The sequence below is a fragment of the Carassius gibelio genome, chromosome A16 (assembly GCF_023724105.1).
Source record: "Carassius gibelio isolate Cgi1373 ecotype wild population from Czech Republic chromosome A16, carGib1.2-hapl.c, whole genome shotgun sequence".
Classification (NCBI taxonomy): domain Eukaryota; kingdom Metazoa; phylum Chordata; class Actinopteri; order Cypriniformes; family Cyprinidae; genus Carassius; species Carassius gibelio.
In genome coordinates, this window is record NC_068386.1 from 716,034 (window position 1) to 742,971 (window position 26,938).

The 26,938-nt window shown below is 43.7% G+C and overlaps 3 protein-coding genes and 1 long non-coding RNA gene across 4 annotated transcripts; 1 reads left to right on the forward strand and 3 right to left on the reverse strand.

Annotated features, from left to right (window-relative positions):
- Positions 1-7,364, reverse strand: LOC128030274 (tripartite motif-containing protein 16). Its single transcript, XM_052617757.1, has 6 exons — positions 6,737-7,364; positions 6,165-6,260; positions 5,852-6,085; positions 2,393-2,552; positions 2,205-2,252; positions 1-1,993 (listed from the first exon to the last, which is right to left on the reverse strand). The coding sequence occupies exons 1-6, from the start codon at positions 7,307-7,309 to the stop codon at positions 1,464-1,466; spliced, it is 1,641 nt and encodes a 546-aa protein (XP_052473717.1). The 5' UTR covers positions 7,310-7,364; the 3' UTR covers positions 1-1,463.
- LOC128030277 (uncharacterized) lies at positions 6,836-26,332 on the forward strand. Its single transcript, XR_008187863.1, has 3 exons — positions 6,836-6,946; positions 15,083-15,258; positions 26,186-26,332. It is a non-coding gene; the product is annotated as an uncharacterized LOC128030277 (long non-coding RNA).
- Positions 9,920-15,548, reverse strand: LOC128030276 (tripartite motif-containing protein 16-like). Its single transcript, XM_052617759.1, has 6 exons — positions 14,873-15,548; positions 12,632-12,727; positions 12,310-12,540; positions 10,870-11,029; positions 10,708-10,755; positions 9,920-10,617 (listed from the first exon to the last, which is right to left on the reverse strand). Exons 1-6 carry the CDS (start codon positions 15,443-15,445, stop codon positions 10,112-10,114), a joined length of 1,614 nt encoding a protein of 537 aa, XP_052473719.1. The 5' UTR covers positions 15,446-15,548; the 3' UTR covers positions 9,920-10,111.
- LOC128030275 (tripartite motif-containing protein 16-like) lies at positions 19,010-26,424 on the reverse strand. Its single transcript, XM_052617758.1, has 6 exons — positions 25,800-26,424; positions 21,598-21,693; positions 21,285-21,518; positions 19,993-20,152; positions 19,805-19,852; positions 19,010-19,714 (listed from the first exon to the last, which is right to left on the reverse strand). Exons 1-6 carry the CDS (start codon positions 26,370-26,372, stop codon positions 19,194-19,196), a joined length of 1,632 nt encoding a protein of 543 aa, XP_052473718.1. The 5' UTR covers positions 26,373-26,424; the 3' UTR covers positions 19,010-19,193.
- Between the last annotated feature and the right edge of the window lie 514 nt (positions 26,425-26,938).

Here is a 26,938-nt window from a genome sequence, read left to right on the forward strand (position 1 = left end):
CCTCCCACAGTCTCTTCCAGCTCCTACCATCAGCAAGTTGGTACCGGAGCATCAGAGCCTGCTCCACCAGACTGATCAACAGCTTTTTCTCCAGGCTGTGAGAGCCTTGAAGTCAAGGATTGCTGGAAGAGGAGGTTGTTGCAGCTCGGGTGGTCCTGGTGCAGAGAGAGAGAAGGGTTTAAGGAGGGACTCATGGAAGGTAGGGTGAATGCAGTACCTTGGTTGGAGTTGGATTTGGAAGGCAACCTTGTTAATCTGAATCTGTATGTGGAACTGACCAATGTAGCAGGGACTCAGCTTCTTACAAGGCAGGCAGAGGCGCAGATCATGGGTGGACTGCTATACCTTCTCACCAGGCTGGTATGTGGGAGTAGAGGTGTGCTGGGCATGTGCGAAAGGTCTTATGCTTCCACACTGCTTGTTGGAGGTGAATGTGAGCTTAGTCCCACACTCTTTTGCTCGTTCTGAATCAGTAGTCCACAGCTTGAACCTCCAAGGGCTCTTCCGTCCACTGGAAGAGTGGGGCTGGTAGCGGAGTATGCACTGAATTGGAATCAGACCGGTGGTACTCTGTTGGAGGGAGTTTTGGGCATACTCAGCCCAGGGGAGGAAGTGGTTCCAGCTGTGCTGATCATGGTGGCAGTATGCCCGGAGGTAACATCTGAGCTCCTGGATATTCCACTCAATCTGGCCATTTGTCTGATAATGGTAACGAGAGGACAAGCTCACAGTGACTCCCATTAGCTGGAAGAAGGCTTTCCTTAGGTGAGAGGTGAATTGATCTCTTTGTTAATTCGGCCTGCCCAGATAACATGTGAATGGGCAATGAATAAGGCAATGATATGGCACTGCTGCCCTTCTTACTGCCCGAACAAAATGGATGTAAGCCTGAAGAGGCCCATATGTAACACGCAAAAATAGTCCAAATGTATCAAATCACATGTGGGCCTCGGTAGGTAAAGATGTGGTGTTGATGGCAATGTGTAATCTGAATGTGACCCTGAAGTGTCCCATGAGGTAAACAGGGATAATGGCACAAATAGTGCCAACCAAATGTGGGCCACCTTTGGCAAAAATAGGGGTACGCGCTTTGCTGTAATAATGAAGGGAACCACTCGTTATAAATCTCCTGTGATATTTTCACAAATAGAAGAAGCATGTTTTTTTTCTTTTCTTTCTTTTTTTTTAATCTGAAACGTGCTGTGATTTATATTCAAAAGCCACTCGATATAATGCAGAAACACTCAAGCAAGCAAAACACTTATCACATGTTGTGTGGTATCAGCGTTTGGTATCAGGGCATTTTATCGAGTACAAGTACGAGTACAGGAGCTCAGTATTGGGCTTGATACCATTATTGGAATCGATGCATACCTAAATAATACAAAGGATTGATGTGACACTACATTTCAACTAAATCAACACAAACAGAGGTTGTGAAAAGCACAGAAACACATGGTCACTTAGCAAGACATCAGTTTCACTGATGCTCTTTTATAAAACCCAAACCCAGGATAGAGCGGCTGAGTGAATGTGGTCTGGACTGTGTGGATGAGGCTCATTGTGTCAGAGACACTATAGAAGGACAGAGTCCCTGCAATGGGATCCACAAACACTCCTATTCTACTGCTGATGGACTCTACAGGGATAACAGTCTGTATTTTGTTATGTCTGAATGAGTAACCAGAGGAAGAGCAGATCAAACTCCAGGACTGATCATTAAATCCAAACAAACACTCATCACCCCCTCCCTTCCTGCTGATGCTCTTATATGACACTGATATACGCACACCAATATCTCCCCTCCACTCCAGCTCCCAGTAACAGGGTCCACACACACTCTCTCTACACAACACCTGACGATAATGATCAAATCTGTCTGGATGGTCAGGATATGACTGGACTGTTTTAGTACCAGTAATCACTCTGTTACCCTCAGACAGACGGAGGTGTTTATTCATTGTGTTCAGATCCAGAGTGAGCTGATGGGAATCTGATGGAGATAAAACACATCAGAATCAGCAATTATGAATCTGTTTGATCTTTTCCTTAAGCTGAACTCTTCATGTTCAAGTGTATCATCAGTGTCTCAGTACAGATGAATAGATATCAGTGCAAATCATAATTTACATAAATTATAAAACTCTTCTACAGGAAGACCATGAACATACTCAGTTATTCTGCTTGATTTCTTACTGACTTACATTGTAGGAAGTCGTTCCTGGTTCTTGGATCAATGTTGTTGATTGTGACTGTGGAAATCAACAGACATGAACAGCGTGATTCTCATGATCCTGCATCCATTCCTAAGACATTTCTAATATGATGTTCTCCATGATATGAGATGATGATGGACTGGTTTCTGAGAGCAGATTAATCTCAAAGACTTTACCTCTGTCTAAGATCTTCTTCAGCTCCACTTTACAGAAATCTTCCAATTTGTCTCTCAACTGATGGACAGATTCTCTCAGACCATCAAAGGAGACGAGAGGAGGGAAGGGATCCTTATTTTCATCTGTATATTCAGGAGATGCTGAGAGAGACTGGAAACTCTACAGAAAACAGAAATCAAAACTCATCAGCTCCACACTTCACTCAATAACCTTCAGGAACATCAGATTTGTGCGTCTCTTGTTGACTTGACTGAACTTTAGTAACTCACTTTAATCTAGCAGTTTTACAAATGCTAGAAACGTGGCTTTCTAAGGAAAGATTGCGATCAAGTAGTACATCTAGGTTCCTAACTGATGACAAAGAATTGACAGAGCAACCATCAAGTCTTAGACAGTGTTCTAGGTTATTACAAGCAGAGTTTTTAGGTCCTATAATTAACACCTCTGCTTTTTCTGAATTTAGCAGTAAGAAATTACTTGTCATCCAGTTTTTTATATCGACTATGCATTCCATTAGTTTCTCAAATTGTTGTGTTTCACCGGGCCAAGAAGAAATATAGAGCTGAGTATTATCAGCATAACAGTGAAAGCTAACACCATGTTTCCTGATGATATCTCCCAAGGGTAACATATAAAGCGTGAATAGTAGCGGCCCTAGTACTGAGCCTTGAGGTACTCCATACTGCACTTGTGATCGATATGATACATCTTTATTCACTGCTACGAATTGATGGCGGTCATGTAAGTATGATTTAAACCATGCTAATCCACTTCCATTAATGCCAACAAAGTGTTCTAGTCTATGAAAAAAGAATGTTGTGGTCAATAGTTTTGAACACAGCACTAAGATCCAATAGCAGTAATAAAGAGATACAATCACGATCAGATGATAATCATTTGTAACTCTAAGGAGAGAAGTCTCAGTACTCTGATACGGTCTAAATCCTGACTGGAAATCCTCACATATACCATTTTTCTCTAAGAAGGAATATAATTGTGAGGATACCACCTTTTCTAGTATCTTTCACAGAAAAGGGAGATTCGAGATTGGACTGTAATTAACTAGTTCTTTGGGGTCAAGTTGTGGTTTTTTGATGAGAGGCTTAATAACATCCAGTTTGGAGGTTTTGGGGACATATCCTAATGACAGTGAGGAATTAATAATAGTCAAAAGAGGATCTATGATTTGTCTGTTTGTGTGTGTGTGTGTGTGTGAAAAGTTAGTTTTTTGGTCAATGAAGCTTTTAGCAATTATTTCACTGAGGTATGGTCTGCGTATTTGGCGCTCTGTCCGGGGAAGGGCTCTGAGCGCGGGAATGGCCCGAACCTAGAGTCCCCCCCCCCAGTCTATTTATAAAGTGAACTCGAAGTGAGGAGATGGGGTGGAGGAGGGATCCTGATAAACCATCAATGGATAGAGGTAAGTCAGCGATATTTATACAATGGTATTGATTACTTGATTGTGGTCCACCTGTGTTGATTAGGCTAAGTATCTGACACGCTCCTCCTGAATCTTGTTAATAAAACATCATTTTAAATGCATCTTATCACTCTACAAAATAATCTGGAAACAGTGTGAATGAACACCACAACAGCTTAAGCAGCAAACTTTGCCAAACACAAAATCTTTGTCACTGCCAAAACTTTTGGCCATGACTGTATATGTGAACTTTCTAGGAAATAGTTTGGATGATAAAACATCTGCTAAGAACATAAATGTTAATCTAACAGCTCTAGAACATCAATGGAGTCTCATTGTAGGGTAGAGTAGATTTGGACAGGAAAACCATTAGATTGACCATTATTTATAACTTTAGAGCGGTCAGAGACACTGAAACTTCACTGTGGCGAGTGGGGCGGGGCCGAGAGGCGTGGGAACGAGGAGTGAGGCCAGGTGTAGTGATTGAAGTTGAGCTACACCTGCGCCCCACCGCCAGTATCGAGTCCCACGTAGGAGATGGAAGGATATAAAACTGGAGTGACGACCGTGAAGGACCAGGCCTGGGACGTTATTTTATGTGTTTGCTTTTATTTGTGCGCGTCAGTTGCCGTGAGGGGCTGACGCGCTGTTGTGTTTATTTTTGAATATTAAAATTATGTTTTGATTGTGCGCCGGTTCCCGCCTCCTTCTTCCCTCGAGCAGGCGAGGTATGTGCCGCCATGGACGCTCGAGGCGGTGGGCTGGAGCACGTTATGGAGGAGCGGCTGCCGTCCGTGAGGGAGCGGAGGAGTCGGCGCCGTTCGCCAGGGGGCCGGAGCCTGCCGCCTCCGTGACGGATTCCGGAGGGGCAGGGAACGGGGGACTCCTGCAGCTGCCCAAAATCGGAGGAGCCGTCGCCGTCCACCGTGCCACCGCCGGGCACCGCGGAGGAGATCACCCAGCCGGTGGAGGGCCGAGCAGCAGTGCCTCTGGGAACCGGAATTTTTTTTTTTTTTTTTTCCTCTCTCGTCCTTGTCGCTCCTCCTTCCATCTCCTTTTCTCTCGCCTCGTCTGTCCTACCCCCAGGTTCCTGCAGGTCCCCGTGAGCGGTCCCCCCCGGAGGGAGGGGGGGGGGGAGTAGAGCGCAGTCTCGAGGGTACCCCCCGGCCTGCGAGGGGCGATGGGGGTATGTGGCGAGTGGGGCTGGGCCGAGAGGCGTGGGAACGAGGAGTGAGGCCAGGTGTAGTGATTGAAGATGAGCTGCACCTGCGCCCCACCACCAGTATCGAGTCCCACGTAGGAGATGGAAGGATATAAAACTGGAGTGACGACCGTGAAGGACGAGAGAGGACCAGGCCTGGGACGTTATTTTATGTGTTTGCTTTTATTTGTGCGCGTCAGTCGCCGTGAGGGGCTGATGCGCTGTTGTGTTTATTTTTGAATATTAAAATTATGTTTTGATTGTGCACCGGTTCCCGCCTCCTTCTTCCCAATGATTACAAAGTTCATATCGTTACATTCACAAGGACCATTAAGACACAGTCAGGTTTGATTTGATTTCAATACATTGAAGCATTGCTAATATACAGCCTGACTTCATGTTTGGGGTCTTCGTCATTATATTCATCCATGTGTTACAGGGCAATAAAGATAATTTTAAGCAGGTTTGAGAATAATCTGATTAAATTTTGATGAATGTTACTATTGAGTTCACTGATTTCATTGTGATGTAATAAATCAGAAGGAGAAATGAGGTAAAAAGTTTAGATGGAAGTACATTTTTTAACCGTTTGGTTGGTGCTAGTGGTGATTGGCAGCTAAATATAACTTCCAGAAGAAAGAGCTCAGAGAAAGATTACTAAAGGATTTCCAGAGCTAAAACCCATTTGTTAACGGCATCTCTTACAAAAGATGATCAGATGAGAGTCTGACTGATGATTATATAATAAGACACTCATGAAATGTTTCTCTGTGAGTCTCTGTCACAGTAGGATCTGCTCAAGTCCACTATGATCCTGTTCTTCCAGATCTGTGTTACCTGCAGGAACTGGATGTGATTCTGTGTGTGTGAAAGCTGCTCCAGCTCAGCGTCTCTCCTCCTCAGATCATTGATCTCCTGCTCCAGTCGCTCCAGTCGTCCTTCAGCTGGACTCACTGCAGTCTTTTCCTGATCTCTGATCAGTCGTATCAGCTCAGAGCGGCTTCTCTTAATGGGGCAGATGAGCTCAGTAAAGATGCTCTCACTGTCCTCCACTGCTGTCTGTGCAGAGCGCTGTTAGGACACACAGTGATTCAGCTTCAGTGAGTCTGAACTGAGACGGAGACAAACTTCTCTTCTTCTCCAGACTCACCTTATGAGACTCCACAGTCTCTCTCAGCTGCTGGAGATCTTTCTCTCTCTGCTGGATTCTCTGCTGGAGCGTCTTCTGTGTCTCCTTCAGCTGCTTCTGCAGGACAAACAGATGATAGTGAGTGGTAGCCACAGAAAACTACTGCCACTAAATCATCATGAGAACAGATGAATCCAGTAAATGTAGGACATAACTAACTAATGGCTGTAGGTTCAAACTCCAAAAGTGATCATCAGTTACAAAAGTGAAAGTGAAGTGAAGTGACATTCAGCCAAGGATGGTGACCTATACTCAGAATTTGTGCTCTGCATTTAACCCATCCAAAGTGCACACACACAAAGCAGTGAAAAAACACACACACACACACACACACACACCCTTGAGCATGTTATGTTGTTTAATCAAAGCCTATTTAGTGAAAGATTGTGATGAAGGTTTCTGGTGAACTTTCAGCAAACAGTGAACCTGCTGTTTATTTCTGCTGCCCTGTTACATGTGAATGCTGTAAGATGTTCATATAGTGCATATTAAATGATTATTTCAATATTTGATCAGTGTCTAGTTTCAAATACCTGTTTCTCTGTCGTCATTTCTGCAGCTGATACAACTTCATGGTCTTTATGTTCAATAATCGTACACAGCATACATATATATTTCTGGTCAGTGCGACAGAAAACTTCAAGGAGCTTCTCGTGTTTCTGGCAGATCATCTCCTGCAGTCGTCCAGTGGCTTCTGTCAATTTGTGTCTCTTTCCTCTAAACCAACTCTCATGTTCTTCGAGGTGATTCTGACAGTAAGAGTTCAGACACATCAGACAGGACTTGGCAGCTTTGTATTTTTTTCCAGTACAGACGTCACACTGCACATCTCCATCTCCAGCATCACAGTCATCAGGACGTTTCCTCTTCTTCAGTTTCTCCACCACTTCAGCCAGCATGGTGTTTCTAGATAAAGCAGGTCTTGGACTGAAGGTCTGTCTGCACTGAGGACAGCTGTAGACTCTCATCTGATCCTCCTGATCCCAGCAGTCTGTAATACAGATCCTACAGTAACTGTGTCCACACTGGATGGTCACTGGATCCTTCAAGAGGTCCAGACACACTGGACACGAAAACTCATCCTGAAAATATCTAGGTTCAGCCATTTTACTACATGAATAAAGACACGACCTCCACTACACTTCCTGTTTCCTGGTTCTGTGTTTAAGTGACGTGTGTAAAACAGACATGTCTGCAAGTGTGTAAAGCTCTTGTGGAGTTTAGTTTTGTTAAAAACTATGTTTTTAAGTTTTATGTCCTTATTTGCATATTTGTATAATTGTATTTTTATGTTTAATCTGTGATTTATGTTCTACAGTTAGTGTTATCTGTATGCACCAAGGTTCTGAGAGCAATGCAATTTAATCCCATGAACTACACCAGACTTCATTTCCCTTAACCCCTGCCTAGGAACTAATTTACAGACACATCCTGTTTCCAATCAGGAGGAATATTTGAGGGTGTGTTCACACTTGTCATATTTGGTTTGATTAATAAAACAAACTCTGGTGAAATTGCTCCTTTTAGTACGGTACATTTAAGTAAGTGTGAATGCTGCCATCCGAACCCTGGTGCGTACCAACCAAGTGAACAGAGACCACTAAAAAGATGGATCTCAGTCTGCGTTTCAAATGAACTCTGGTGAAGTTCAAATGAAATATGAACACAACATGAAAAAAAGTGCTTTGAGTGCTTGGAAAAGGGCTATATAAATGTAAGGTATTATTATTATTTATAAAGCTCTAAGCAAAAAAGATTGTGTCAAAGCAACTGAACAACATTCATTAGGAAAACAGTGTGTCAATAATGCAAAATGATAGTTAAAGGTAATTCCTCATTGAATTCAGTTATGTCATCATTCAGCTCAGTTCAGTTAAATAGTATCTGTGGAATCATGTGCAATCAAGTCAACGATATCGCTGTAAATGAAGTGACCCCAACTAAGCAAGCCAGAGGCGACAGGGGCAAGGAACCGAAACTCCATCGGTGACAGAATGGAGAAAAAACCTTGGGAGAAACCAGGCTCAGTTGGGGTCAGTTCTCCTCTGACCAGACGAAACCAGTAGTTCAATTCCAGACTGCAGCAAAGTCAGATTGTGCAGAAGAATCATCTGGTTCCTGTGGTCTTGTCCTGGTGCTCCTCTGAGACAAGGTCTTTACAGGGGATCTGTATCTGGGCTCTAGTTGTCCTGGTCTCCGCTGTCTTTCAGGGCTGTAGAGGTCCTTTCTAGGTGCTGATCCACCATCTGGTCTGGATACGTACTGGATCAGGGTGACTGCAGTGACCCTCTGATCTGGACACAGACTGGATCTGGTGGCTACGGTGACCTCGGAACAAGAGAGAAACAGACTAATATTAGCGTAGATGCCATTCTTCTAACGATGTAGCAAGTACATCGGGTGTTATGTGAAGTGTTTCCGGTTCCGGTTTACCTTATTAATGGGTGATGGAGCTGGAGGTGAACTGGCCTACTTTCACCACTTGAGGTCTGTCGGTGAGGAAGCCATGAATCCAGTCGCAGAGTGAAGAGTTTAGACCAAGGTCTATGAGTTTAGAAGCAAGTTTGATGGGGACTATAGTATTGAAAGCTGAGCTATAGTCGATTAATAGCAGCCTAACATAGTTCCCATTATTGCTGTCAATGTATCAAAGAGAAAAGGAGCAACTTGTAAAAATCATAGTTGTTCATATGTAATATTTATTACTTTTGAAAGTTGATCTTTGTGAACTTTGTTATCAGGTGAACTTCATTTTCCGTTTTGGACAATATCATGAAATATATGTTTGATGCCACTACATAACCCACACTGGACTATACTGAACAGTATATAAACTTTGCGAAGTTGAGTGGATCTGGTTTTACTGTGGGTATCATGGAGAACTTTGTACTTCTGCTCGATTTCACTTCGCTTCTTTACTCAGTCTGAGATAGTGAACCATGGAGACACGGGATGCTATGCAATCTGCATATTCACGGCATTTGCCAACTGAAGCTCGAACAAGAAGAGTGTTTGTTTCACATTTTGAATGGAGGTGATGTTGTGGCCCTACTTCCGACAGCTTTTGGGAAAATTTTAATTTATCAACTGTTACCGATCATCAGCGAGAAACTGGGGAGGCCAAAGTCCAGCAAGGCAATATTTGTGATTGTCCCCCTTGGTTGCTCTCATGCAGGATAAGGTGAAAGAGGCAGCAAAACTCGCTCAATGGTTTTGTTTTAGCAGCATGCCTGTGTTAACAGTGGAAGTTCAAGGCGGCTGAGCCAGCGCATAATACACACATCTTAACCAAACACTATGTGATTGTCTAATGGGTAACCAATGATTTTAAACTTCAGAAAAGTGCCCCCCACGAGAAAATAAACGCTTGTCAATTATTCCCTTCCAGACTCTGTCTAAGAAGCAAAACAAAGTAGCAGAGCTTGGTATTACCAGGCTAATGGAGAAGGAACAGGGCACTAAACCAGAGCCAGGGTCCGTTCATTTCATGTCTGTCAAGCCAGAGTCCGTTCACGTCACACGTGGTACTCCAGGGCCTACTCACGTCACGTGTGTTATTTGAGGGGCTGCTCACGTTAGATATATAGTAGATGTTTCTGATGATCATTTGAATTTAAAGGTACTTACGATTGTAATAATAGAAATGATTGATGAGACACAAACAGTTTGAGAGAAGCACAGAAGCACATGGTCACTCAGCAGGACTCACACTGATCTTACTGTCTGTATGAGGATTTATTGCAGAGATGTATTCTTAACGTTATTTCAGTCACACAAGTTCAGCTGCACTATTAATGTCATGAAGAGAAAAGGAGAGACTCTATAAAATCTCACTGTTACTAATCATGCAGCTCAAAGCATTATGGGTATAATATCTCTTCAGTCTATTCTGATTCATCAACACAATTTTACAGATGATCTTTTTGAACCTCAAACCCAGGATAGAGCGGCTGAGTGAATGTGGTCTGGACTGTGTGGATGAGGCTCATTGTGTCAGAGACGCTGTAGAAGGACAGAGTTCCTGCACTGTGATCCACAAACACTCCTATTCTACTGCTGATGGACTCTACAGGGAGAACAGTCTGTATGTTATTGTGTATGAATGAGTAACTGGAGGAAGAGCAGATCAAACTCCAGGACTGATCATTAAATCCAAACAAACACTCATCACCCAAACCCTTCCTGCTGATGCTCTTATATGACACTGATATATACACACGTCCCCTCCACTCCAGCTCCCAGTAACAGCGTCCACACACACTCTCTCTACACAACACCTGACGATACACATCAAATCTGTCTGGATGATCAGGATACGGCTGGACTGTGTAAGTGAATGTAATCACCCTGTTGTTCTCAGACAGACAGAGGTTTTTATTCACTGTGTTCAGATCCAGAGTGAGCTGATGGGAATCTGATGGAGATAAAACACATCAGAATCAGGAATTATACAGGAAGAACATGAACACACTCAGTTATTCTGCTTGCTTTCTTACGGACTTACATTGTAGGAAGTCCTTCCTGGTTCTGGGAACAATGTTGGTGAATGTGACTGTGGAAATCAACAGACATGAACAGTGTGATTCTCATGATCCTGCATCTATTCCTAAGACATTTCTAATATTATGTTCTCCATGAGAGAGCAGATGAAACTCCAGGACTTTACCTCTGTCTGAGATCTTCTTGAGCTCCTCTTTGCAGAAATCCTCCAGTTTGTCTCTCAGCTGATGGACAGATTCTCTCAGACCATCAGAAGAGACGAGAGAACTGAAGAGATCATTATTTACGTCTGTAGATTCAGGAGGAGCTGAGAGAGACTGGAAACTCTACAGAAAACAGAAATCAAAATGCATCAGCTCCACACTTCACTCAATAACCTTCAGGAACATCAGATTTGTGCGGCTCTTGAGTTTCAGTTTGAGTTATTTGACACAAAAAGTAGCAATATACTGTTACTAACTTTGGTTGTCAAGGATAACACAAGTTGTATTAACTTATTTGCATTGTGGTCCTTGCTTGTAAATGAGAAAATATGAAAATCATAGTAAAAGACTTGACTTGACTGATCTTTAAGGGGAAGTCGTGGCCTAATGGTTAAAGGGTTGGACTCCCAATCGAAGGGTTGTGAGTTCTAGTCCCGGGCCGGCAGGAATTGTGGGTGGGGAGGGGAGTGCATGTACAGTTCTCTCTCTCCACTTTCAATACCACGACTTATGTGCCCTTGAGCAAGGGATCGAACCCCCAACTGCTCCCCGGGCGCCGCAGCATAAATGGCTGCCCACTGCTCTGGGTGTGTGCTCACAGTGTGTGTGTGTGTGTGTTCACTGCTCTGTGTGTGTGCATTTCGGATGGGTTAAATGCAGAGCACAAATTCTGAGTATGGGTCACCATACTTGGCTGAATGTCACTTCACTTTCACTTTAGTAACGCACATCCATCCAGCACTTTCACAGCTTCAGCTTCATTCTTCTCATATTCATTATATCACATTAGAGCTACAGATTCTAGTGTTTAACTCTTACACTATGTGAACTTTCTAGGAAATAGTTTGGATGATAAAAAATCTGCTAAGAACATAAATGTCCATCTAACAGCTCAAGCACTTCAATGGAATCTCATTGTATGGTTGAGAAGATTTGGTCAGGAAAGCAGCACAAATGCTATGATTAAACTGACCATTATTTATAACTTTAGAGTGGTCAAATTCATCCATGTGTTACAGGCAAATAAAGATCATTTTTATCAGGTTTCAAGATAATCTGATCCAATTCTGATTAATGTCACTCAGAATCTGTATTAACGAGTTTCACTGATTTCACCGTTATGTAACAAGTGAATAGGGGAAATGAAGTTAAAAGTTGTGAGTTAATTTTTTAACTGTTGGTTGGTGCTAGTGGTGTTCGACGGCTAAATATGTCTTCCATAATAAAGAACTCAGAGAAAGATTCCTAAGAGATTTCCAGAGCTGAAAGCCATTTGTATGTGGCGACTCTTTCAAAAGAATTTGATCAGGTGAGTGACGATTATATAATAACACACTCATGAAATGTTACAGCAGGGTCTCATTCAAGTCAGCTATGATCCTGTTCTTCTAGATCTGTGTTACCTGCAGGAACTGGATGTGATCCTGTGTGTGTGAAAGCTGCTCCAGCTCAGCGTCTCTCCTCCTCAGATCATTGATCTCCTGCTCCAGAAGCTCCAGTCGCTCCAGTCGTCCCTCAGCTCTACTCACTGCAGTCTTTTCCTGATCTCTGATCAGTCGTATCATCTCATAGCAGCTTCTCTCAATGGAGCGGATGAGCTCAGTAAAGATCCCCTCACTGTCCTCCACTGCTGTCTGTGCAGAGCGAAGTTAGGAGACACAGTGATTCAGCTTCAGTGAGTCTGAACTGAGACGGAGACAAACTTCTCTTCTTCTCCAGACTCACCTTATGAGACTCCACAGTCTCTCTCAGCTGCTGGAGATCTTTCTCTCTCTGCTGGATTCTCTGCTGGAGCGTCTTCTGTGTCTCCTTCAGCTGCCTCTGCAGGACAAACAGATTATAATAAATGTAAGTTTAAGTATTATAAAAGTTAAACTAACACAGATGTAGAACTTCACACTTACAGTGTGTCTGCTGTGTACAGTAGTAGAGTTTGTCTATTGACTGATGAAAGTATATATTTTGATGAAGGTTTCTGGTGCATTTCCAGCCAACAGTGTACCTGCTATTAATTTCTGTTGCCCTGTGACGTGTGAATGCTGTAACCTGTTAATGTAACGATGAGTCAGAGATGTTCTGATCCATGTGCAGAACTTTATTAAAAGAATTGTCAGGCAGTAATTAGGAACGGCGTCAGGTATGTCAGGGATATCCAAAATCATTACAGTAACAGTAACAAGCAGAGGTCAGGGCAGGCAGCAGAGAATCAGAGTCGGTTTAAACAATCCAAGATCAGACAAGGGAAGAACAAACACAGGGAAAACTCTCGGAAATAGGAACAGGGGGAGGGCTGGATGGCCAGGTCCATGTGGAAGTGGATTGACCGTGGACCGAGGCAGTGCAGACAGAGAGTTGTCGTCATCTCTGGAGGTTCCACAGCAGTAACAGTGTCCTTGACAGCAATAATACAGGCTGAGAGAACATTGCTGGGTCCAACAGACAGGCTGTGACGAGGCCCTGGAAGTTCAGATGAGATGTGATGAGGCTCTGGAGAGTCTGCTGAGATGTGATGAGGCTCTGGTAGGTCTGTTGAGACGTGACAAGGCTCTGAAATTTCTGCTGAGACCTGACAAGGCTCTGGTAGGTCTGCTGATAGGTGACGAGGAAGATCTGTAGCGGTATGATGCAGCTCTGGAAGATCTGCTGAGATGTGATGAAACTCTGGAAGATCTGTGGTGATTTGACTGGGCATCATAAAGATCAACTGTGACTTGATTTAGTTCACGAAGATTGGTGGCGACTTGACTTTGCTCATGAAGACTAACGGTGACTCGATTTGTCTCATGAAGTTTACCTGTGGCTTTACTTGACTTATGGAGATTAATGGTGACTTGACTTTGTTCCTGAAGATCCTTGGTGACTTGACTTTGTTCCTGAAGATCCTTGGTGACTTGACTTTGTTCCTGAAGGTCCTTGGTGACTTGACTTTGTTCCTGAAGGTCCTTGGTGACTTGACTTTAGTCATTAAGATCAAATGGGACCTGACTTGACTCTGCGAAGTCAACGGAGACCTGACTTGACTCTGCGAAGTCAACGGCGGCTGCCAATCTTGTGCAGTGGCTCTGGGCTGGCGGCCATCTTGGGCAGAGGCGCTGGGCTGGTGGCCATCTTGTGCAGAGGCGCTGGGCTGGCGGCCAACTTATGCACAGTTTCTGTAATGGAAGATACTGCAGGTCTGCGATGTTCCTCATCCTCAACACCCACGGTAAAAGCAGAGCCACTAAGTTGAAGTGCCAGATCTATATAAACTTTAAGTGTCCAGTGAGGTTCATATAATGGCATGAACAAACTACATGAGTCAGACAGCCCTCCTCTGAAAAAGATCATGAGGCATACCTGGTCTATGTTGGTTAAATGAGCCAAAGTCCATCACATAGTCCTCGATGGGCAGTCTCCTTGACATAGACACATAAGCTGGGCTCCTAGATGCATGACTTACCTTGATGTATTCCTTAAGACTGGTGGATCCTGGTTTGGCAAAGTCTTCTGTAACGATGAGTCAGAGACGTTTGGATCCATGTGCAGAACTTTATTAAGAGAATGGTCAGACAGGCAGTAATCAGGAATGCCGTCAGGTATATCATGGATATCCAGAATCATAACAGTAACAAGCAGAGGTCAGGGCAGGCAGCAGAGAATCAGAGTCGGGAAGAACAAACACAGGGAAAATGCTTGGAAATACTAGACGGGCTAAACAAGACTTTGCCATGATTGTGAGTCCAAACACAGTTTATATAGGGGAGTAGTAATGGAGAACACCTGGTTGTGATTAGCCCTAAGAATGAGATTATGGGAAATGGAGTTGGGAATGGAAATAGAAGATGCCAGAGTCCTGAGTGGAGTGCCCTCTATAGAAGTTCATGGGCACTCCAGCTGATGATCGTAACATTTAATATAGTGCATATTAAATGAGAGTCATATGAAATGAATGTCATCAATATTTCATCACTGTCTAGTTTTACATACCTGATTAGCTGTCCTCTCTGCTGCGGCTGAAACAATGTCGTGGTTTTTATGTTCAATAATCGTACACAGCATGCATATACATTTCTGGTCAGTGCGACAGAAAACCTCAAGGAGCTTGTCATGTTTCTGGCAGATCATCTCCTGCAGTCGTCCAGTGGCTTCGGTCAAATTGTGTCTCTTTCCTCTAAACCAACTCTCATGTTCTTCGAGGTGATTCTGACAGTAAGAGTTCAGACACATCAGACAGGACTTGACAGCTTTGTATTTTCTTCCAGTACATACGTCACACTGCACATCTCCATCTCCAGCATCACAGTCATCAGGACGTTTCCTCTTCTTCAGTTTCTCCACCACTTCAGCCAGCATGGTGTTTCTAGATAAAGCAGGTCTTGGACTGAAGGTCTGTCTGCACTGAGGACAGCTGTAGACTGTCTTCTGATCCTCCTGATCCCAGCGGCCTGTAATACAATTATTACAGTAACTGTGTCCACACTGAATGGTCACTGGATCCTTCAGGAGATCCAGACACACTGGACACGAGAACTCATCCTGAAAATATCTGACTTCAGCCATTTATACATGTATCATGAATACAGACACGAACACACAAGAGCTCTACTACACTTTCACTTTCTCTTTCCCCTTAACTGATTCCTGTTTCCTGGTTCTGTGTTTGAGTAACGTTTATAAAACAGGCGTGCCTGCAAGTTTGTAAAGCCCCTGTAGGGTTTAGTTTCAACACACTTGACTCTCATTAAAGTAAACAGTGATATGCGCAGTGATATGCACAATTTTTCCTCTGAAATCAATCTATCCAAATGCAAACAGACAGCACAGAGTAGTGAACACACACCCACATACACATATATTAATTCAAATTTACTTCCAGACTTTTATTTCCATTAAAAAAAACACTAAAACCGTTATAAAGAGACCGTTCTACCAATGTTTTCTCATAAGTGACTGGTATTGCACCACATTAAGCTTATACTTTGACAACATTATAATAGCATCCTGTGAAACATCCAACTGATTAATAAATGTATACATCAAGTTTCTCCTGACGCCCTAATGCAACACCCACCCCAACTGAGGGCCAGGCCAATGTAGGGGAACAGGTTCAGAATCATGGCATGGACCATGAAGCAGTGGGCAAGACCATGGGCCATGGAGCAGTGGTGGGCCTGGACTTTGAGGCAATGGCATAACTGGACAGTGGAGCCATGATGGACCTGGGCCATGAAGCAGAGGCAAGTTTAGACTGTACAGCAATGGAGGACCAGGGCCATGGAGTAGAAGCAGACTGTGAATCAATTGAGGACCTGGGCCTTGGATCAGAAGCAAACAGTGGAGCAATGGTGGACCCGGAACATGGAAAAGAGACAGACAGTGAAACAGTGGAGCAGAAGTCCACAAGGTTAGATCCAGAGAAGCATGGGAGCCATGGCACAACTGGCAGAGGAGGAAGCCATGGTGGAGCAGAGACATGGACAGACCACTTGACTGTGACGGAACAGGCAGAGAGTTTGTGATCAGCCACCATAGCCGCAACATGAATGCTCATAATCTGCCTATTTTGGTATGACAGGACAGTTTGTGAGTTCATGAACGGCCTCTGTGATGCTGTGAATTCAGTGATGTCATCTCTGTTCAGTTTAAATAGTGTCTGTGCATTTATTTGTAATCAAGTCAACGAAATCGCTGTAAATGAAGTGACCCCAACTAAGCAAGCCAGAGGCGACAGCATCAAGGAACCGAAACTCCATCGGTGACAGAATGGAGAAAAAACCCTTGGGAGAAACCAGGCTCAGTTGGGGGTCAGTTCTCCTCTGACCAGACGAAACCAGTAGTTCAATTCCAGACTGCAGCAAAGTCAGATTGTGCAGAAGAATCATCTGTTTCCTGTGGTCTTGTCCTGGTGCTCCTCTGAGACAAGGTCTTTACAGGGGATCTGTATCTGGGCTCTAGTTGTCCTGGTCTCCGCTGTCTTTCAGGGCAGTAGAGGTCCTTTCTAGGAGCTGATCCACCATCTGTTCTGGATACGTACTGGATCCGGGTGATTGCAGTGACCCTCACAACACTAAATATAAACACATGACTGACAGCTCGCTCGCACCAACAGGAGGATGATGGGTCAATGTTACTCTCTAAACTGCACTCAGCCTGAGAGATTCCTACTCCTTTAGTCATTGAGGAAACATGGAAAACAGTGCATACTGCAGGAAAGGTATAATGGAAAATATTAGTGGTTTTGTCTAAGACCTGATGGTTGCTCTGTCAATTCTTCATCATCTGTTAGGAACATAGGTGTGTTATTTGATCGCAATCTTTCCTTAGAAAGCCACATTTCTAGCATTGTTAAAACTGCATATTTCCATCTCAAAGATATATCTAAATTACGGCCTATGCTCTCAATGTCAAATGCAGGAATGTTAATCCATGCATTTATGACGTCAAGGTTAGATTATTGTAATGCTTTATTGGGTGGTTGTTCTGCACGCTTAGTAAACAAACTACAGCTAGTCCAAAATGCAGCAGCAAGAGTTCTTACTAGAACCAGGAAGTATGACCATATTAGCCCGGTCCTGTCCACACTGCACTGGCTCCCTATCAAACATCGTATAGATTTTAAAATATTGCTTATTACTTATAAAGCCCTGAATGGTTTAGCACCTCAGTATTTGAATGAGCTCCTTTTACATTATAATCCTCTACGTCCGCTACGTTCTCAAATCTCAGGCAGTTTGATAATACCTAGAATATCAAAATCAACTGCGGGCGGCAGATCCTTTTCCTATTTGGCACCTAAACTCTGGAATAACCTACCTAACATTGTTCGGGAGGCAGACACACTCTTGCAGTTTAAATCTAGATTAAAGACCCATCTCTTTAACCTGGCATACACATAACATACTAATATGCTTTTAATATCCAAATCCGTTAAAGGATTTTTAGGCTGCATTAATTAGGTAAACCGGAACCGGAAACACTTCCCATAACACCCGATGTACTTGCTACATCATTAGAAGAATGGCATCTACGCTAATATTAGTCTGTTTCTCTCTTGTTCCGAGGTCACCGTAGCCACCAGATCCAGTCTGTGTCCAGATCAGAGGGTCACTGCAGTCACCCGGAACCAGTACGTATCCAGACCAGATGGTGGATCATCACCTAGAAAGGACCTCTACATCCCTGAAAGACAGCGGAGACCAGGACAACTAGATCCCAGATACAGATCCCCTGTAAAGACCTTGTCTCAGAGGAGCACCAGGACAAGACCACAGGAAACAGATGATTCTTCTGCACAATCTGACTTTGCTGCAGTCTGGAATTGAACTACTGGTTTCGTCTGGTCAGAGGAGAACTGACCCCCAACTGAGCCTGGTTTCTCCCAAGGATTTTTTTCTCCATTCTGTCACCGATGGAGTTTCGGTTCCTTGCCACTGTCGCCTCTGGCTTGCTTAGTTGGGGTCACTTGATTGCAAATAAATGCACAGACACTATTTAAACTGAACAGAGATCACTGAATTCATTGATGAACTGCCTTTTTTTTTGCAAATTAAAACATTGTATCTTATACAAGGTAAAATATCAATGATGAACTGCCTTTAACTATCATTTTGCATTATTGACACACTGTTTTCCTAATGAATGTTGTTCAGTTGCTTTGACGCAATGTATTTTGTTTAAAAGTGCTATATTAATAAAGGTGACTTGACTTGACTTTTGAAACTGTGAAATTTTTTAATCGTGGTATACCTCGATACCAGCAATCATCCCATGCCTAACACACACATACACACAATTTCAACAGCTGAACTATAGTAGAATAAATTATTAATAAGCTGTAACCTAAAAATAAAAAAAATAATTACACAGTTCATAATACAGCGACTAGTGACACAAGAACACAAAACACTGGAAAGGGCCGGAGCTCCATAAGGTGAGTGGTGAAATTGATTTGTTGTCTGTGATCATTTGAACTGAAAGGTAATAATGTTAGTAATATTATAAATGCTTGATGTGACAATACATCAACTAAATCAACACAAACAGATGTTAAGAAAAGCACAGAAACACATGGTCCCTCAGGAGGACTCACACACACACACACACACACACACACACATACTGATCTTAGTGTCTATGAGATGATTTATTACACACATTTATCCTGACGTTATTTCAGTGACTGAAGTTCAGCTGCAGTACTAATGTCTTGAAGAGAAAAGGAGAGACTCTATAACATCCCACTGTTACTGCTTTATCATGCAGCTCAAAGAATTATGGGTAGAATCTGTCATCAGTCTATTCTGATTCATCAACACAGTTTCACTGATGATCCGGATCCAAACCCAAACCCAGGATAGAGCGGCTGAGTGAATGTGGTCTGGACTGTGTGGATGAGGCTCATTGTGTCAGAGACGCTGTAGAAGGACAGAGTTCCTACACTGTGATCCAGAAACACTCCTATTCTACTGCTGATGGACTCTACATGGATAACAGTGTGTATGTTATTGTGCCAGAATGAGTATCTGGAAGGAAAGCAGATCAAACTCCAGGACTGATCATTAGATCCAAATAAGCATTCACCCCCTCCCTTCCTGCTGATGCTCTTATATGACACCGATATACGCACACCATAATGTCCACTCCACTCCAGCTCCCAGTAACAGTGTCCGCACACACTCTCTCTACATAACACCTGACGATACACATCAAATCTGTCTGGATGATCAGGATACGGCTGGACTGTGTAAGTGACAGTAATCACTTTGTTGTTCTCAGAAAGACGGAGGTGTTTATTCACTGTGTTCAGATCCAGAGTGAGCTGATGGGAATCTGATGGAGATAAAACACATCAGAAACAGGAATTATACAGGAAGAACATGAACACACTCAGTTATTCTGCTTGCTTTCTTACAGACTTACATTGTAGGAAGTCCTTCCTGGTTCTGGGAACAATGTTGGTGAATGTGGCTGTGGAAATCAACAGACATGAACAGTGTGATTCTCATGATCCTGTATCTATTCCTAAGACATTTCTAATATTATGTTCTCCATGAAATGAGATGATGATGGACTGGTTCCTGAGAGCAGACGAATCTCCAGGATTTTACCTCTGTCTGAGATCTTCTTGAGCTCCTCTTTGCAGAAGTCCTCCAGTTTGTCTCTCAGCTGATGGACAGATTCTCTCAGACCATCAGAAGAGACGAGAGAACTGAAGAGATCATTATTTATGTCTGTAGATTCAGGAGGTGCTGAGAGAGACTGGAAAGTCTACAGAAAACAGAAATCAAAACGCATCAGCTCCACACTTCACTCAATAACCTTCAGGAACATCAGATTTGTGCGGCTCTTGTTGACTTGGCGTAGAAACCACATGACAGTGTCGTGGACAAATGTGGAAGTAGCTTCGCGACAAACTTCAACTAGAAAGAGATGCCGATCTCACTTGTGTTTTACGCCAAAGGTGAGTTGTTTTGATTTGTTATCTTTATAGAAAATGTATGCTATTATAACGATCAACAAGATTAGTTTTATGGGGCATACACTCCAAACGCGCAAGGATGCGTCTGATCCATAGTCTGATCGCGTCTTTGCATTGACTTTGTATGTAATCTACTCGCACAAATCGTTGAACTCGCGTTAAATCCATGATTTATCTTTCCATCTGATTGATGGCTGTCAGCGGTTGGGTAGAAGACAACAAATCCCATCATTCCATGCTCCTTCTTAGCGTCATCAAACCATGCGATTGTTATTGTTTTGATAGTGCACCCTCTAGTGGCAGGTCCTACAACCTGTACCTTTAACACTTACACTATATGTGAACTTTCTAGGAAATAGTTTGTATTATAAAACATCTGCCAAGAACACAAATGTCCATCTAACACCTCAAGCATACCAATGGAGTCTCATTGTAGGGTTGAGTAGATTTGGTCCGGAAAAGCAGTTCAAAGACTACAATTAGATTGACCATCATTTATAACCTTATAGACACTGAAACTTCACAAGGACCCTTAAGATACAGTCGGGTTTGTTTTGGTTTCAGTATACTGAAGTATTGCTAATATACAGCCTGACTTCATGTTTGGTAACTGATTCCGCTGTAATGAAATAAATCAGAAGCAAAAAAAAGGTAAAAAGCTCAAATGTTAGTGAAGTTTTGGCACTAGTGGTGATTGGCAGCTAAATATATCTTCCAGAAAAAAGAGCTCAGAGATTACAAAGGGATTTCCAGAGCTAAAACCCATTTGTTAACGGCATCTCTTGCAAAAGAAGGCGATCAGGTGAGAGTCTGACTGATGATTATATAATAAGACACTCATGAAATGTTTCTCTGTGAGTCTCTGTCACAGCAGGATCTGCTCAAGTCCACTATGATCCTGTTCTTCTAGATGTGTGTTACCTGCAGGAACTGGATGTGATTCTGTGTGTGTGAAAGCTGCTCCAGCTCAGCGTCTCTCCTCCTCAGATCATTGATCTCCTGCTCCAGTCGCTCCAGTCGTCCTTCAGCTGGACTCACTGCAGTCTTTTCCTGATCTCTGATCAGTCGTATCAGCTCATAGCAGCTTCTCTCAATGGAGCGGATGAGCTCAGTAAAGATCCTCTCACTGTCCTCCACTGCTGTCTGTGCAGAGCGCTGTTAGGACACACAGTGATTCAGCTTCAGTGAGTCTGAACTGAGATGGAGACAAACTTCTCTTCTTCTCCAGACTCACCTTATGAGACTCCACAGTCTCTCTCAGCTGCTGGAGATCTTTCTCTCTCTGCTGGATTCTCTGCTGGAGCATCTTCTGTGACTCCTTCAGCTCCTTCTGCAGTACAAACAGATGATAATGAATGTAAGTTTAAGAGTTTATACAAGTTGAACTGAAACAGCTTCACACTGACAGAATTTCTGTTCTGTAGCAGAGCTTGTATTTTGACTGATGAAAGTATACATTTTGTCAACGAACAGTTGAATAGTTCAGTCCATTATTTTATCACACATACACAAATGTCACTTCCTGTTTATTGTTGGCACCCGTACTGTGTTTGAGCTCCGTCACTATATTCTTTTTATCGACTATTTTTATTTTAAAAATACATTTTAAACACCATCGTTTCCGTTTATATAATGTGTGAATATATCCTCTATTGTATTCTACAACAAAAACAATCAGAGCGCCTCGTTATTACTAGTTATATTTTGAGCTCCTGGGTCCGCTTATACCCGTTAGCATCAGCGGCATGGTTGCTGCTAACTGCGCTTACATTGCTAATACTCTATTCACACACATTACCACTGCTGTACTCACTGTTACTTGCTTTAATGGCGGATGAATGTCTACCTTTGATTGCAGGCGAGGACACCGAATGCAGCTCGAGCTCGAGGCCGTGGGGAAGCAGATTCGCGACCTGGAGGTGAGGCAAGCCCAGCTGAGAGAGCGGAGAGCCGTGCTGGAATCATCCCGGGCTGACGCTAACAAGTTCGGGGTAAGTATACAGCGTGCTGTTAACAGTCCCACCACATCTACTCCATGTGTTTCTCTGCACAGGCCCGGTGCACCCAGGATGCGATCTTCCCAGATGTCCTTCACTCCGGCGCCGGGACACCACGGACCCTGGGTGCATCCACAGCGGAGGACGCGGGCCGGGCCCCGTGCGACGTCTTCTCCCCCTCCGGTCTTCGAGATCTACACACAGAACCGCTTCACTCCCCTCCACGAGACAGGAGGCGACGCTGTGATCATCGGAGCCTCCATCGTCCGACACGTCGGTGCTACATTAGCCGAAGGTAAAGTGCACACTCATTGTTTCCTTGGTGCTCGTGTTCTCGATGTTTCTGCGCAGATACCTGCGATCCTGCAGGGTTAACGACACCACGCTGCGGCAGATGGAGACACTGAAGAGGGACTTCAGCAGCCTGATCGAGACGGTTCGCAGCACGACGCCTGCAGCGTGATCACCTCATTCAAAATACTTCTGCTTAATGTTACACTGTCAGATATGCAAAAGAAATCTAATGTATCTCTTGCTCTGGCTACTGTGTATAGACCACCAGGGCCGTATACAGAATTCCTAAAAGAATTAGCAGATTTCCTCTCAGACCTTCTAGTTACAGTTGATAAGGCTCTTATCATGGGAGATTTTAATATTCACATTGATAATACAAATGATGCATTAGGACTTGCGTTTACTGACTGTGACGATCGTGTACCCAGAGAGGCACAGGGAGAGACAGAGAGAGATCTAATAGAATATGTCCTTATTCAGGGAAAATCCAAATCATGGTCAAAAAACAAGCAAAACAAACAAACAAAGGAAAGGAACAGGAAAGGGAACTCGGGAAACGAGAGGACTCGGAGGACGAGCAGATTAGGAAGAATCTCAGGGAACAAGAATGCTGGATATATGAAGGATAAGGACTCCATACAAACAACAGGAAAAGACTGGATATTTATAGGGCCAGGTAAAATGGGGAAATCAGAGACAAGAGGACCAGGTAGAAATGGGGAAACAGAGACAAGACGACCAGGTAAAATGGGGAAACAGAGACAAGAGAAGTGCAACACAAAACAAGGAGTCCAGGAGGGTGGTGGACCGGCAGAGGATCAGGGGGAGGGACGGAGGGCCAGGTCCTTAGAGGGAAACAGAAAGAAAGACTCAGACCAGAAACCCAGGAGGGAGGTGGATCGGCGGAGGATCAGGGGGAGGAACGGAGGGCCAGGTCCATAGGAGGAAGACAGACAGAAAAAAAAATGTCCAAGAAGGACATAACGTGATTCCCTCCAGGGCGGAGCAAAATACCACCACATCCGTGTGGTCAGAGCAGACGTCCCCCAGGGCGGAGCAGAAGACAGGAGAACAAGTCTGGACAAGTCTGAAACAAAGAACATGAACAAGTTACGGGTAGCCTCCGTGGCCGCAACAGGATCAGTCGGGTGCTCAGAGAGTTCGACGGAGACGTGACAAGACTCTGGAAGTTCCGCAGAGGCGAGGGGAGACTCTAGTAGTTCAGCAGATACGTGGAACGACTCTGGTAGTTCAGCAGGGACGTGGAGAGGCTCCGATAGTTCAGCAGAGAAATGACGAGACTCTGGTACTCCCATGGTGTTTCTACTGGGTTCCAGAAGATCAATGCTGACTTGACTCTGCTCATGAAGATTATTGGTGACTTGGAATCTCCCATGAAGAACCCCGGTGACAAGTCTCGGCCCTTGAAGATCACCGGTGACTTGACTCTGTCCCTGAAGATCACTGTGACTTGACTCTGTCCTTGAAGATCACCAGTGACTTGACTCTGTCTTTGAGGATCACCAGTGACTTGACTCTGTCCTTGAAGATCACCAGTGACTAGACTTGACTCTGAAAGGTCAACGGTGACTAGTCCTGACTCTGGAAGGTCAATGGTGACTAGCCTTGACTCTGGAAAGTCCACGGTAACTAGCCCTGACTCTGGAAGGTCAATGGTGACTAGTCCTGACTCTGGAAGGTCAACGGTGACTAACCCTGACTCTAGAAGGTCAACAGTGACTGACCCTGACTCTGGAAAATCGATGGTGACTAGCCCTGACTCTGGAAGGTCGACGGTGACTAACCCTGACTCTGGAGGGTACACGAGCACCTGACTCGACTCTGGAGGGTACATGAGCATCTGACTCGTCTTTGGAGGGTCAACCGGAACTTGACTTAACTCTAGAAAATTCAAAGGGCACCTGACTCAACTCTGGAAGGTCAACAGGAACTAGCCCTGACTCTGGAAGGTCAATGGTGACTAACCCTGACTCTGGAAGGTCAACAGTGACTAACCCTGACTCTGGAAGGTCAACGGTGACTAACCATGACTCTAGAGGGTCCATGAGCACCTGACTCGACTCTGGAGGGTCCACGAGCACCTGACTCGACTTTGGAGGGTCAACCGGAACCTGACTCAACTCTGGAAAGTCAATGGGCACCTGACTCGACTCTGGAAGGTCAACAGGAATCTGGTCAACAGGGAAACTAGACAGCGTGACACTGACCTAATAAACTCTTTTGGAGTCAAGCAAAATGTCACCAGGCCAATAATTTGTTGTCTGTTTCTGATGCCGAAAAGCTAGTTCATGCATTTATGACCTCTAGACTGGACTATTGTAATGCACTTCTATGTGGTTGTCCTGCTTCTTCAATAAACAAGCTACAGGTCGTCCAAAATGCAGCAGCTAGAGTCCTTACGAGGTCAAGAAAATATGATCATATTACCACAATTTTACAGTTTCTGCACTGGCTACCTATTAAGTTCCGTATCAGTTACAAATTATCATTACTTACCTATAAGGCCCTAAATGGTTTAGCTCCTGCGTACCTAACTAGCCTTCTACCACGCTACAATCCGTCACGCACCCTAAGGTCACAAAACGTTGGACTTTTGGTAGTTCCTAGGATAGCAAAGGCCACTAAAGGAGGTAGAGCTTTTTCACATTTGGCTCCCAAACTCTGGAATAGCCTTCCTGATAATGTTCAGGGTTCAGACACACTCTCTCTGTTTAAATCTAGATTTAAAAAGCTTCTCTTTCGCCAAGCATTCCAATAATGTATCTTAAATTGATTTACACAAGCTCCAGTCTGGATCCAGAACACCTGAGAAGAGAGGATGCTGACCCTCGGAGGACCTCAGATGATGCTAACCCTGAATCAACAACAGAACTAACAAATATTGCTACAAGTGTGACTGCATCATATAATAATTATTAATTATTAATAATGTTCATCATCTGGCTGACTACGACTTGTATACATTTTTCAACAAATCCTGTCATACGTGCACAAACTGACAGTCACCACTTATAAGCTATTACTAAGTATTGTAGAAACATAATTTTCTGTAAAGTTGCTTTGTAACGATTTGTATTGTAAAAAGCGCTATACAAATAAACTTGAATTGAAAAAATAATAATACCTGTTTCTCTGTCCTCTGTGCTGCAGCTGATACAGTGTCATGGTTTTTATGTTCAATAATTGTACACAGCACACATATACATTTCTGATCAGTGCGACAGAAAACTTCAAGGAGCTTGTCATGTTTCTGGCAGATCATCTCCTGCAGTCGTCCAGTGGCTTCTGTCAAATTGTGTCTCTTTCCTCTAAACCAAATCTCATGTTGTTCAAGGTGATTCTGACAGTAAGAGTTCAGACACACCAGACAGGACTTGACAGCTTTATGGTTTCTTCCAGTACAGACATCACACTGCACATCTACATCTCCAGCATCACAGTCATCAAGACGTTTCCTCTTCTTCAGTTTCTCCACCACTTCAGCCAGCATGGTGTTTCTAGATAAAGCAGGTCTTGGACTGAAAGTCTGTCTGCACTGAGGACAGCTGTAGACTCTCTTCTGATCCTCCTGATCCCAGCAGTCTGTAATACAGATCTTACAGTAACTGTGTCCACACTGGATGGTCACTGGATCCTTCAGGAGATCCAGACACACTGGACATGAGAACTCATCCTGAAAATATCTGGCTTCAGCCATTTTACTACATGAATACAGAAACGAACACACAAGCTCCACTACACTTTCACTTTCACCCTGAACTAATTCCTGTTTCCTGGTTCTGTGTTTGAGTAACGGCGTGCCTGCAAGTTCGTAAATCCCCTGTAGAGTTTAGTTTTGACACATATGACTTATTAAAGTAAACAGTGATAGGGATAGTGACATATAAGCCAAGTGAGATTACCCATACTTGTAATTAGTGTCTGTCTTGACATTGCTCTGAGGTTGGAAACCAGAGGAAAGACTGAAACTCGCCCCCAGTAACTTACAAAACTCCATCCAAACTCTGGACACAAATTGGGGTCCCCTGTTGGAAACCAATTCATTGTGAGGCTGTGAATGCGAAAAACGTGATCTGCGACAGTGGCTGCTGTTCCCCTAATTTGGGCATTCTTGATTAGCATTAGCCAGCACTTTAAAATTTGCCGAGATGTCAGGAACTCTGGCTCCCAGTAAAAAGGTAGACTATGGCGAATGGTGTCTCTATTTTTTCGTTCCGTGCAATAGAATCACCAATAACTAGGTCTCTTTCATCAGATTTCTCA

Coding starts and splice junctions, on each gene's coding strand:
- LOC128030274 (XM_052617757.1), bottom strand. CDS start 7,309: ATGGCTGAACCTAGATATTTTCAGGATGAGTTTTCGTGTCCAGTGTGT. Junction 6,086..6,164: donor AGACTGTGGAGTCTCATAAG/GTGAGTCTGGAG, acceptor GTGTCCTAACAG/CGCTCTGCACAGACAGCAGT. Junction 2,553..5,851: donor ATCACATCCAGTTCCTGCAG/GTAACACAGATC, acceptor TGTTTTCTGTAG/AGTTTCCAGTCTCTCTCAGC.
- LOC128030275 (XM_052617758.1), bottom strand. CDS start 26,372: ATGGCTGAAGCCAGATATTTTCAGGATGAGTTCTCATGTCCAGTGTGT. Junction 21,519..21,597: donor AGACTGTGGAGTCTCATAAG/GTGAGTCTGGAG, acceptor GTGTCCTAACAG/CGCTCTGCACAGACAGCAGT. Junction 19,853..19,992: donor CAAGAAGATCTCAGACAGAG/GTAAAATCCTGG, acceptor TGATTTCCACAG/CCACATTCACCAACATTGTT.
- LOC128030276 (XM_052617759.1), bottom strand. CDS start 15,445: ATGGCTGAAGTCAGATATTTTCAGGATGAGTTCTCGTGTCCAGTGTGT. Junction 12,728..14,872: donor CAGAGAGGACAGCTAATCAG/GTATGTAAAACT, acceptor TTTGTCCTGCAG/AGGCAGCTGAAGGAGACACA. Junction 12,541..12,631: donor AGACTGTGGAGTCTCATAAG/GTGAGTCTGGAG, acceptor CGCTCTGCACAG/ACAGCAGTGGAGGACAGTGA.